At 37.5% G+C, this 13,088-nt stretch overlaps 1 protein-coding gene across 11 annotated transcripts in view; it reads left to right on the forward strand.

The window, feature by feature from the left end:
• The window catches only part of PLEKHA8 (pleckstrin homology domain containing A8), a 113,112-nt gene that overhangs the window by 65,577 nt on the left and 34,447 nt on the right, over nt 1-13,088 (forward strand). For all 11 annotated transcript variants that reach the window (XR_014266418.1, XR_014266419.1, XM_082471937.1 and 8 more), the window contains 7 exons: nt 2,656-2,814; nt 3,857-3,897; nt 5,721-5,878; nt 8,037-8,196; nt 8,604-8,689; nt 11,876-11,934; nt 12,319-12,449. Coding sequence is in view for 9 of the 11 variants with exons in the window: in XM_082471937.1 (XP_082328063.1) it covers nt 2,656-2,814; nt 3,857-3,897; nt 5,721-5,878; nt 8,037-8,196; nt 8,604-8,689; nt 11,876-11,934; nt 12,319-12,449 (794 nt within the window). In the remaining 2 variants the exon portion in view is untranslated. The remainder of the gene's footprint in view (nt 1-2,655; nt 2,815-3,856; nt 3,898-5,720; nt 5,879-8,036; nt 8,197-8,603; nt 8,690-11,875; nt 11,935-12,318; nt 12,450-13,088) is intronic.

Below are 13,088 nucleotides of genomic sequence, written 5' to 3' on the forward strand. Positions count from 1 at the left end.
TCATTTATTAATGAAATTGTTATTTACTCATTCTAAAACATATATTAAAAGATCTGTCTGGTGTTAAGCTATGTATTAAATGGTTCACATTAACCAGAGAGGGGTCTCTGCTCTGCTCTTGGAGAAATTATCTGAAAAACAGTGCCCACAAAATGAAGAATCTGCAGATTATAATTAATGGTTTTAAATTACTTTTCTTAGGTAGTGTATCACTATGCTACTAGTAATAAATGTGCTCTAAGTTTTTCTAATAAAGGTGGTTTAACTCACTTTCATTTTTGACCCCCTCACTTTTTGGGGGTCTCTCTTACTCATTCAGCAATTGCCTATTGTGTACAAGATCCTGTGCTGGGGGAGGGAGATGGGAGGTGTACTGAAACACTTCAGTCCTGCTTTTGGGATGTTAGAGCCTAGAGCAATGATTCTCAACCCAGAGCAGTTTTGCTCCTCAGGAGACACTGGGCAATGTCTGAGACATTTTTGGTTGTCACTACTGGGGGAGTGCTGTTGGCATCTAAGGGGTAGAGGCCGGATGCTGCTTAATATCTGCAATGGATAGGAGAGCCACTCTCCCTATATCCCCTGCTCCAATAAACCAGCCCCAAATGCCAGTGATGCCAAGGTAGAGAAGCCCTGGTCTAGTGGGAAGGGAAAAAGTGAACACAGCAATTTTTAATTCTAGGAAGTGTTTATAGTAAGTGCCTTGGGAACTTGCTAATGAAACTGTGGTTGTGATATTGTGATTTATAATAAGAAATACATGTTTGGTCTTTGTCTAGTTTTTGGCACAGAGCTCCTAAAAAAAACCCTTGGAATTTCCAGGTGATAAAAGTGTCTTCTGTTATGTTAATGAGGTGACTATTGGAAAATACTAAGGATGAAGGCTCTGGTTGACTGTAGACCCAAGCAAGTGATTAGAAGGTTGGAACTTTCATTCCTACCCCCTTACCTTCTGGGAGGGGAAAGGGACTGAACATTGACTTCAGTCACCCTTGGCCAATGATTTAATCAATCGTGCCCATTTAACGAAGCTTCCATAACCCACAGCATGGGGTTTGGAGAGCTCCCGAGTTGGTGAATATGTGTTGACTGGGGAGAGTGGCATACTCAGGGAGCATGGAAGCGCCAAGCCTCTTCCCACATGCCTTGCCCTATGCATCTCTTCCATCTGGCTGTTCCTGAGTTATATCCTTTTATAATATACTGGCAATCTAATAGTTAAATGTTTCTTTTAGTTCTGTGAGCTGCTCTGGCAAAGTAATTAAACACAGGGAGGGGGTTGTTGGAATCTTCAATCTAGAGTGGGTCAGTCAGTAGCACAAGTGACACCCTGAACTTGCCATTGGTGTCTGAAGTGGGGAGCAATCTTGTAGGACTGAGCGCTTAACCTGTGAGATCTGACACTATTTCCAGGTAAATTGTGTCAGAATTGTAAGACACCCGGCTGGTGTCCAAGAATTTCTTGGTGGTGTGGAAAAAAACCACACATTGTAATTGGTGTCTGAAAAATAGTGGTTCACGACCAGTAACATCTAGCTTGTTAGAAAAACAAAATTGAGGAAAATATAGAGGCTATGGTTAAAGAACAAAATTCAACTGAGTAAAATTTAAAGATCTTATTAGCTTTATTTAGCAATTCATAAATCGGGCAGCATCCAGTCTAGCAGATAGAAAGGAGCTGTGAAGAGCTGTACCAGGCTAGAGATCTTTATGGACCAAAGTGAGCAGGAACAAGGAAGTTATACTGGGCATTTGCTGAATGGTTAAAGCAGGGTTACTTTTCTTATGTGGAGCAAAGGGAAGTCTTGGAGCCAGGTCAGTACAGTAACTTGCACTGAGCAGGCAAGCACTGATGGGTTGACCTAGGCCTGCCTTTTCTGGGAGAGCCCAGCATAGAAACTTGGATAAGTTTTTGGTTTGCTGATGTGAGACTTAGCATGAGTGACTCCATCTTGGGCCCAATCTGGTAACTTTAATACCACTAAGATGTGGTTACCAAACTCTCTAGTCAGGGGGTAGCCTCAGTTTCCTGAACAACTTATTAATATCAATATCCAGAGGAAAAACAACCTGAGCAAGTGAAATAACTTGGAGAAAAACATGATTAGATATTCAAAATAATTCCAGTTGCTGAAACCTCTTAGACTCATCTGTACTGAAAGCCAAAAACTCATTCTGAAAGCAAAAAATGTGTGATTTGTGGTTTCTAATGCTTCCATTCTAGAACTTCATTTTTACTCAGACAGTGGGAGACATTTTTCCATTGATCCCACTGGCCTTCAGTCCATGTGATTCTGTTTGGTGTCTGCCACCCCTTATAGACTGCAAACTCCACAAGGGCTCAGCGCCTAGCACCTGACATACTGCTGTCATATAGTGTTGTTGAGTTGAGAGAAGTCGTTGCCTTCGGTTGGAGTGGTGGGTGAACATGAAGGGCAGATTGAGGGTAAGGCTTGAGTATGATTAATAGATAAGTTGGACTTGCTCAGTCTTTTTCTTTTATAACTGATACACATATTTGTCCAGCAAAATAGACGGGTACATGATTATTGTTATTACCCATTATTAGATGGATAAAACCTCTAAGGACATTCCACAACTGGGCTTTTTCCTTTTTGGCAAGGTAAAGGAGTCTTCACTCTGGTTGTTTTGTAGGAGGGAATTGATGTGGGAACTCTGCTGAAATCAACCTGCAATACTTTTCTGAAGACTTTGGAAGAATGCATGCAGATCGCAAACGCAGCCTTCACTTCTGAGCTGCTCTATCGCACTCCCCCAGGATCACCTCAGCTGGCCATGCTCAAGTCCAACAAGGTAACAGACCAGGTCAGCTTGGCTGCAGTAGGGCATGATGAAAAGTTAAGAAAGTGATATACTGAGCTAAGTTCTCCATCACTCTTTGGCAACTGATAAAGACATTTTTGTAGTGGACTTTCCCTTATATCCACTATTATATATGCCCTTAGTCCCTTGTATCCAGTCAGTTAGTGTTGGCAGTTTTACCACCTGAACATGTCTCTCTCTGATGTAGCTAGTTTCTTCTCTCCAGCCTTCTTGTCCAGGGAGTCTTGCTGAGATTGGTGATAGCCTTCTAACTAGTTGCCTTCAGCTCGACTCTTCCAGGCAGCCTACGGTGTTTCTGTTCATGCAGTGTAAATTGGGCCACTTTACCTAAACCTTTTAGTGGCTCCCTCATTGCCTACAGGTTAAGGTCAAAACGTCTTAGCCCCTTCCCACATCGCCAACCTCTTTCTTTTTCATAACCTGGCTTGAACATATTAACTGCTTGTAGCTCCCCCGCTTCTTTGGGCCATTTCCCAGTACCAAGAATGCCCTTCTCACCTGTCTTTCCCTGGTTAGCTCTTATTCATCCTTCAAAATTTAATCTCTCTTTCCCTGAATCCCTTAGTTGGGCTAGGAGTTCCTCCTCTATGCATACCCCTATTTTAGCCTTATTCTATATTGAAATTACCTTAAGGGCAAGAACCCCATACTGTTTACCTTTATGCTTCCAGTGTTTGATACAATGCTGTATCATAGTTTGGTATTTAATAATATTTAATGAGTGTAATAGTAATTACAAGAAAGCTAACCACCAAGGGTATAAATATGGTAATTAGGCCCTTCAAAAGACCATCTTCCTTTTTCTTAGAAATTTGGGTACCCTTATTTGAATAACTATTAAAGACTGGTTGGGATCAATGACTCCTTTCTTTTGGGAAGACCTAAAATTATTCCTCTTGAGTGGGGCAGTGTGTGTTATGATCATATTTACCACTTTCATATGTGATAAAACTCTAAAATATTCTGTTGGGAGTTTAACATGTGAATTTTCTTTTCTTTGCTTCTTTTAAAGATGAAACATCCTATTGTACCAATTCATAATTCATTGGAAAGGTACAGTAACATTTTTTGTTTTTTCTTCTTTCTAAAAATATAAAAATAAGGATATTGGTATTACTTGGTTTTTTTTTTAAGAAATTATGTGGTGGACTTCCCTGTTGGTGCAGTGGTTAAGAATCCACCCGCCAATGCAGGGGACACGGGTTCGAGCCCTAGTCCGGGAAGATCCCACATGCCGTGGAGCAACTAAGCCCGTGCGCCACAATTACTGAGCCTGCGCTCTAGAGCCCACGCGCCGCATCTACTGAAGCCCACGTGCTCTAGAGCCTGTGCTCCATAACAAGAGAAGCCACCGCATTGAGAAGCCCGTGCACAGCTACGAAGAGTAGCCCCTGCTCGCCGCAACTAGAGAAAGCCCATGTGCAGCAACAATGACCCAACACAGCCAAAATTAATAAATAAATTAAAATAAATAAATTTAAAAAAAAAAAGAAAAGAAATCATGTGGTGGTTTTTCTCATCATTTGAGATGATACCAGAGGTGAACCTGAAGCACTGCAGATCTTTCATTCAGCACTGACTGCTAGGGAAGATGTTTGCATTTCCCCAGGATATGGATCTCACCCACCACATCTAATAACTTTTCATTTCTCTGTTGTACTGAGTATTGGAACCTCCTCTCTTGTGAAGGAGCCGAGCATTGATTTAAGTGTGCTTTTATCAGAAAAGACAGTGCTATTTTGTTTTGTTTAAAAATAAAAATCTTAGGTAGCTTTACAGGTTGGAAAAAGAACGTAATATCAAAATCTGAACTACTGAAAAAAAGTACACGTTTACACAGTTGCATTCCTATTATTTAGGGTCTTTATTCAGTTATTATTTCATATAAGCATTCCTGTGTTTTGACATTGTCCATGTATTTGTCCTTTCAAGTTATTATTTAATATTTTCATCTCTTTATATACTGTTGTTTGGTTCTTTAGTACAAGGATTGTTCCCCAATTTGGTTAATAATTTTCTCCTGATGTAAATATTTCTACTAGGAACATCTTTGTAGATTTTTTTTTCTTTTGAGGTATTTCATCAATCTACTCCTATATTTTTAATTGCCAAGTTGAAATATGGTATTTTTTTAGAAAAACAAATGCTTTTCCTGGAGTCAACATGTAGCTTGGACCTTTTCCCTTTATTCTTATTAGAAGAAAATGGTTTTGTTCTAATTTGGCTGAGTCTAGTTATTTATAATAAGATGTTATGATTGTCCCTTTAACAGAATCAGTTATTTCACTTGCATGTTAAATAGCCTTTTATGTTACCCTAAAGAGCAACGGATCCTCAGGATGTATTGTGTCCCCCTGGGTTTTTTTTGTCTTCCTTGACCACAGCTTGTGGCTTCTAGACAGTTAACTGCTAGGCAAACAAATGGAAGTGGCCAGTGATTTGAGAGGTGAGGAGAGAGAAAAAACCTTCCAGGGAGAAGCTGAGGAAAGTGAGAAAAAGTGTTGAATGTGGTACCTGTAGAAAAGCTGATTGAAAACCAAAGTGCTATCAATGAATATTTCCTGTTGCTGGTGGGGAGCAGGAAGTTTGAGTCAGCTGAGGGTGCGTGAAGAGCCATGAGTGGCTCTTTGGTCTCTGAACTTGAGCCTGGAGACAGGCCTGCTCCCAGCACAGGAGGATACCTGCCTTGGAGGCAGGAGGGTGGGGTGAGAGATTTGGCTTGATTTAACAATTCTGTTTTTTAATCAGTGTTAAAAGGAGTTGGTAATTGTGGTTGTGGACCCTTCCCCATCCCTCAGAATAGGATCTATCTGTGCAGTCTATTTATGACCAAATAATTGGACTTTTTGGCTTTTTTCCTTTTAAAAAAATTTTAGGCAAACAGAGTTAAACAGTTGTGAGAATGGATCTTTAAATATGGAAATAAATGATGATGAAGAAATCCTAATGAAAAAGAAGAGCTCCTTATATTTGAAACCTGCAGAGACAGATCGCAGCATATCAAGTGAAGAAAATACAGATGATAATATAACAGGTAAAAACAAAAAAGATGTGAGGCAGACCATTGAATAAAAGGATCATGGGGCTTTGATTCATTATCCATGATGCGACACTTGATAGGGATTGACCTCAAGACAGCGTGCTAGGTAGCTCCCGAGGCAGATGTTCGTAAGATAACAGAGTTCACTTGAAAACGTTCTGCCATCCCACCTGACCCCCCTATTGAAAAGGCAGAATGAAGAGGAGTTTCCCACTCACTGTTCTTAGCTGTGATGTTCATGGGCTTCAGTGAGCTGTAGCTGTCTGTGCTGACTTTTTAGAGAGTATGAGTATTAGGGCCTTCTGCTCAGAATTTCAAAGTCCATTGAACATAGACTATGATGTGAGACTTAAGAGTCTGCAGAGTTATGGCAGTTCAGTTTTCCATCCTTCTGGTTTCTGGTGAGGCCTGAGGATGTCCGAATTCACCAAGCACCATCAGATTTTCACCTGGCCGTGTCTGTGTTCATCAAGCCAAATCCCCAAATTTTAGGTAATAACCTGTAGTTGAAAGTGCTGCCCTTTTCGATTTACTAATTTCATTGGCTCTAACTACTAAAACCAACTTCAGATCAGTCCATGACAACCATCTTAGAGTTTTTAATTGTGTTATAAGTGTGTATTAAATAGCTTGAAAATAAAATTTTTTAAAAAGTTTCCTCCTCATCTCCTCTGGTGAGTGGGGGGAAGAAAAGATGCATTTTCATAGCTGTTAACCTGCAGCAAGCAATCCATACATCACTGAAGTCTTATCCCTTGAGTAAATAATAGACAGGAGAATTTCTATTAAAACAATACTATTATTTATTTGACCCAATAATTTTTTTCTAGGAATTTGTCCTCAGGGAATAGTCAGATTTAAAGACAAATATATATGGACAGGGATGTCCTTTATGACATTACAGTTAATTCTCATTACTCATGGTAGTTTTGTTCTATAAAGTCACTGCAAACACTGAATTAGCAAATACTGAACCGTCGCTCCTAGGGGAAATACATGGTTAGGTTCCTGCAAGCCTCTTTTCACATTTTCATCAACTGATCAGAACATATTGTTGTTTTGTGTGTTTCTGTTTAAAGACACTTTGTTGGGGAGAGGGATAAATTGGAAGATTGGGATTGACATATACATACTACTATATATAAAATAGGTAACTAATAAGGACCTACTGTATAGCACAGGGGACTCTACTCAATACTCTGTAATGGCCTCTATGGGAAAAGAATCTAAATAAGAGTGGATAGATGTATATGTATAACTGATTCACTTTGCTGTACACCTGAAACTAACACAACATTGTAAATCAACTATATTCCAATAAAAATTAAAAAGACGAGTCCCTCCTCCTAAAGGAAAAAAAAAAAAAAGATACCTTGTTTATATATATTGTTGACTCATTAACATTGAACCCACAGCCAACAGCACTATAACTCATGCCTGAACGAAGCTTATCTTATATAAGCTTATATAACACGTGTTTTTCCATAAGGCACATCACAGCCTTCTTGTGCTTAGGAACTCTAGGCAGCACTACACTTGGGGGTCCTTTTAAACAGCAAAACCAACAACAAAATGCACAAGAATGCAAAAAAAAAAATGGCACTAAATAAACACATTTGCATACAGTATGAAAGGTGAAACAAGAAGGCAGAATGTCACCTTGTTCGACCTCAGCTGGGAACATGCGTGTCAGATAACTCAAATTTTTTCACCACTCTGCGCATATCCAAAATGACTGCAAGAGTGCCATGAGCGTTGATTTTAGTATTACAAATAAACTTCAGCAAGTAGGCAAATCCGCAAAGACAGAATACACTAATAATGAGGTTCAACTCTATAATACTGAAATTTTAGAAACCATGTAAATGCCCTCCACATAAACATGATTCAATATTACATGGTCATTAAAACCATGTTTTGAAGAGTATTGAATGATAATGAAAATATTCATGATATACTGTTCAGTGAAAACAGGCTAGATGAAAATCTACATGTATTTAAACAGTTTTGTTTGTGTGTGTATGTATAGTATTTCACTGATTTTTCTTTCTGTATACTTTTCTGTGTTAGAAATGTTCAACAATGAATATATATATATTAACCTTATAATACATAAATAAAAGGTTAGTAATAGGTATCTCCTGCTTTACAGTCCAAAGTGAAATGATAAAGGAAGATGGAGAGGGAAACCTGGGAAATCATGACAGCCACTTGGCACAGTCTGAATCACACTCCTCAAGCAGCTCTCCAGAAGCCCACTGGGAAGAAGGCCAGGAAGTCATCCCAACTTTCTTTAGTACCATGAACACCAGGTATTCTGTACTCTCTAAAATCACTGACAGTTGGATACCAGCTTTCCTTCTGGAAAGTCAATCTTGGTGTTCCTTTCAGGGGATGGCGTATCCTAACAGAATAGAGAATGTGGCATACCAAGCGTCTGCTTTACTGTTCACCTTGCCTGAAGCAGTGGATAAGAAGGAATTGGATTGTGAGAGTATACTCTGTCAACAAGTTTTAGCTTGCTTTGGTGGATTATCTTTGGAAAGTGATTTTATTAGACTGTGTTATAATAGAAGAACAGTCACTGGGGCGTATTTGTGAGATGAAGCTAAATGATTTGACCTACAGAGGGGCAGCTGTTTTCATGACTGCCTCTGAACTGCAGAGCATGCTAACGTATTTTCAATCTTTTCCTCCTCTGTATCACCAAATTGTTTAGCTTTAGTGACATTGAACTTCTGGAAGACAGTGGCATTCCCACAGAAGCATTCTTAGCATCATGTTATGCTGTGGTTCCAGTATTAGGTAAGATTGCTGGATTTGCCTTAAATTCATAGTCTCTAGATCTGTTTCACTGCAGTTATTTTGTAGTAGAAATATGCTGAACTATGTGTACACTGAGATGACCCTTCTTATCTACCTCTTCATATCACTAGCCACATATAGTTAAAACTGTGTGACCTTAAGCATTATTACATATTTCCATTTCATTTCTAATTATGATTAATATTGATCTTAGAGTTGTGTAATGAAAAAAAGGAATTCCGTTTTCGAGAAATCATACTTAAGAGCAAAAGTGAAAGTAGTTGAGGAACAGATCTTCAAATCTGTTGATACTATGAAAAAACATTTTACCAGCTAAAACTTTTTTCAGATTAAAAAAATTATATATATAACTTTATTTAAGTTTAAATTACATTTACTTTTTATAGAGCCAGTAGTACCAGGAATTGCTAATGTGTTGAAATTTGCTATATAATCCATTTAACTCTGTATCTCTTTTTTAAATCAAGGTATATCTTGCATAGAACTTAACTGTTATAATTCAGTGAGTTTTGACAAATACATCTACCTATGTAATCCACACCTCTATCAAGACAGAGAATGTTTTCATCACCCCAGAATGTTCCCTATGCCAGTCAGTCCACAACCTGTCACCCAGCCCAAGGCAACCATACTGATTTCTGTCACCATAGATTAGTTTTGCGTGTTCTAAAGTTTCATATAAATGGAATCATGTTACGTCCTCTTGCATTATACTCTTGATATAATGTTTTCACCTTTGTTGTTACATGTATCAGTAGCTCATTGCTTTTTATTGCTTAATAGTATTCTATTAAGTGACTCTACCCCAGTTTGTTTATTCATTCTCCTACTGATAAACATTTGGGTAGTTTCTTGTTTGGGGCTATTATAAGTGAAATTGCTCTGAACGTTTTTGTGTCTGTGGGCACATGTTTTCATTTTTGAGTAAATACCTAGGGGTGGAATTGCTGACTCATAGGGTTTATGCATGTAATTTCATAAAGAGTGGTTGTACCGTTGTATACTTCCAATAGCAATAAATGAGTATTCTGGTTGCCTCACATCCTCACTAGCACGTGGTGGTGTCAGTATTTTTGGTGTTAGCCATTTCTGTGAGTGTTTGGTGGTATCTTGTGGCTTTAATCTGTATTTCTCTGATGACTAATGATGTTGAGCACTTTTTCATACGGTTATCGACCATTGCTATCTCTTCCATTGTGAAGTCTGTTCAAATCTTTAACCTATTTTTAAAAGCTGGTTAATTTTCTTTTTATTATTGAATTGAAAGAGTTCTATGTATGTTCTGAATAACGTTTCATTGTAGACATACTCATTATGAATATTTTCCCCCAGACTATGACTTGTTCATTTCTTTTCTTAATGATGCCTTTTGAAGAGCAGGGTTTTTAATTTTCATTAAATCCAATTTATCTATGTTTTCTTCTTTTATAGTTAGTGCTTTCAGTATCCTAAAAAATCTTTGCTTATCCCCAAGGTCATGAAGATAGTTTTCTGTGTTGTCTTCTACACTTTTTATTTTTGATTTTAAGTTTACATGTGTGATCCATCTTGGAATCAGTTTTTTATGTGGTGTGAGGTAAGGGTTGAGATTCCTTCTTTTTTTTTTTTTTCCTTTATCTGGTTATTCAAGAACCATTTGTTGAAAAAGCATCTTTTTTCCCTTTTATATTACCTTGGTAGTGCTTTGAAAACCAGTTGACCCTGTAAGTGTGGGTCTATTTCTGGACTCTCTTTTGTTTCAACAATCTGTTGTTTGTCCTCATGGTAGTATTACAGTATCTTAATTACTGTGTAAGGCTTGAAATCAGATAATGTAAGTCTTCCAGTTTTGTTCTTCTTTTTCAAGATGTTTTGGCAATTCTAGGTCCTTTGCATGTCCATATAAATTTTAGCTTTTCAGTTTCTATTAAAAAGCCTGTTGAGATTTTGATTAGGATTACATTGAATCTGTAAACCAATTAGTAGGAAATTGACATCTTAAACAACATTGAGTCTTCTAATCCATGAATGTGCTGTATCTCTCATTTACTTAGGTCTTCTTTATTTTCACAATGTTTTGTATCGTGTAAAGGTCTTACACATCTTTTGTTAGGAATAAATTTTAGAATTTTATGTTTTTTTATGCTATCGTGAAAAGTATTTCATTTTCCAATTTTTTATTAATAGCATATAGATACAATTGACTTGTACATTGAGTTGTTTTTTACAATCATGAATGAGTTAATTTATAAAATGTATTTTCTGTGTTTATTGAAATTATCATGTTTTTTTCCTGTACTTAATGTAATAAATTACATTGTTTGGATGAATTTAAGCCGGCTATCTTGCTGTTTCTACCATCTTGCTACTTATTGTCTGTTTGTCTCATGTGTTCTTCCTTGTTTACTCCTTTCTTGATTTCTGCCCAGTTAATCAATTATTTTTTGTATTCTGTTTTATTTCCTCTTTTAGCTTTTTAGCTACCTATCTTTGTTCCTGCCTTTCTTTTGGATGAGTCAAGTATTTTTTAGAATTTTATTATATTTTCTCTTTTGGCTTTTTGGCTATACCCCTTTGTGTTACTTTTTTTACTTGCTCTTATCCAACAAAAATATTCAGACTACATATATAATTTAAAATTTTCTGGTAGGCATATTAAAATTGTAAAGCAAAACAGATAAAACTAATTTTAATATTGTATTTTATCTAACTTGGTATATACAATATATCATCTGAACATGGAATCAATATAAAAGAATCATTAATGAGATATTTGGCATTCTTTTTTTGGTACTAAGTCTTTGAAATCTGGTATATATTTATACTTACGGCGTATTTCAGTTTGGAATAGGTACATTGCAAGAGCTCAGGAGCCACACATCTACTGGCTACCGTATTGGACAGTGCAGCCCTAAGGATTACAGTGCGCATTCTAAACTTATAAGGTTATCCTCACCTGCCCTTAGGCCCTTATTATAGTTACTCACTTCAGAGCAGTGCAGTAGAAAAAAGCAATGACAGTGTGCCAGGGACCTTTGAAGCTTATGTTTAGAAAATGATTTAAAAGCAAAAAATAAAAGTTTGGCGGGGGGTGGGGGGGGCCTGTTAAATTCATTGCTACTATAAAAAATATTTTCCACTTGAAAAAATTGCTTTTTCAAAGATGTTTTCAATCTTTTCTTCTAGACAAACTTGGCCCTACAGTGTTTGCTCCTGTTAAAATGGATCTAGTTGGAAATATTAAGGTGAATATACTGGCTTGTCTCTGTGGAGACTGTATATTTGGAGGGAGTAGTTGCATGAAATCTCATTCAGAAACAAATGATTGTTGAGTTTTTTACTCGGGATGAAAAGTATAGGCCAGCTGTAAGAACCTTTCTCAGAGGAAAAAATACTTTAAAAACAGTACTTTAAAACACTCAAACTATTTAATTCTAGCTTAAGCCTAATAAGAATCCTCAAACAAATAAAACAGATTACTTGGAAAGCATAAGGAAGAAGGTAAGAGAGGCTTAATTCATTTTGATTTCTTAGAGGCCTGGTTGACAAACTTATGTCTCAACAGTAAACTGACTTGCTTGATAGCTTTAGCGCTTTTAACTTAGGTTATTTCCCTGCTTCTCCTGCAGAAAGTAAATCAGAAGTATATAACCAACAAAGAAGAGTTTACCACACTCCAGAAGATAGTGCTGCACGAAGTGGAGGCCGATGTAGCCCAGGTTAGGAACTCAGCTACAGAAGCCCTCCTGTGGCTGAAGAGGTGAGGCAGCTGTGGTGGGGCAGCAGTTGAAATCCAGCTTAGTTGAAATGTTACCCCCCCCCAAAAAAATTGTTATGCAAAAGAGGCTACTTCTGCGTGAAAGCTGTAACCCATGTATAGCCTTTTCTAGAAGGCCTGAAGAATAGAATATCAACTTTTTTTTGCCTCTGTCTTGATAGTGATAAACATTGTTAATATTAATAGAATGTATAAGATAGGAATCATAAAGGACAGTAAAGCTGATTCGTTTGTCTTTAAGTCAGTGGATCACAAACTGTAATGGCATCAGAATCACCTGGAGGGCTTATTAAAAAACGCAGATTGCTCCACCCAAAACCCAATTTCTGATTCAGTAAGTCTGGAGTGGAGCTCCAGAATTTGCATTTCTAACAAGTTCCCAGGTGATGCTGAAGCTGCTGGTCCTGGGACCACATTTTGAAAACCACTGTGTAGGTATTTCAGATAAGAATCGTCTAGAGCAAGCTAAAGGGAAGTCACAGGGAGGAAACTTAGGAAGGGGTGACTTGACTTGTTTATTGCTATGCCCAAGACACTACTGAAAAAGAAGCTGATGTCTGCCATTTATTCATACCCATTCAACATAAATGAACTTTGAAAATAATATTTCTTCCTCTTTTT

Source organism: Balaenoptera physalus, assembly GCF_965194825.1.
Source record: "Balaenoptera physalus genome assembly, chromosome: 8".
Lineage (NCBI taxonomy): Eukaryota > Metazoa > Chordata > Mammalia > Artiodactyla > Balaenopteridae > Balaenoptera > Balaenoptera physalus.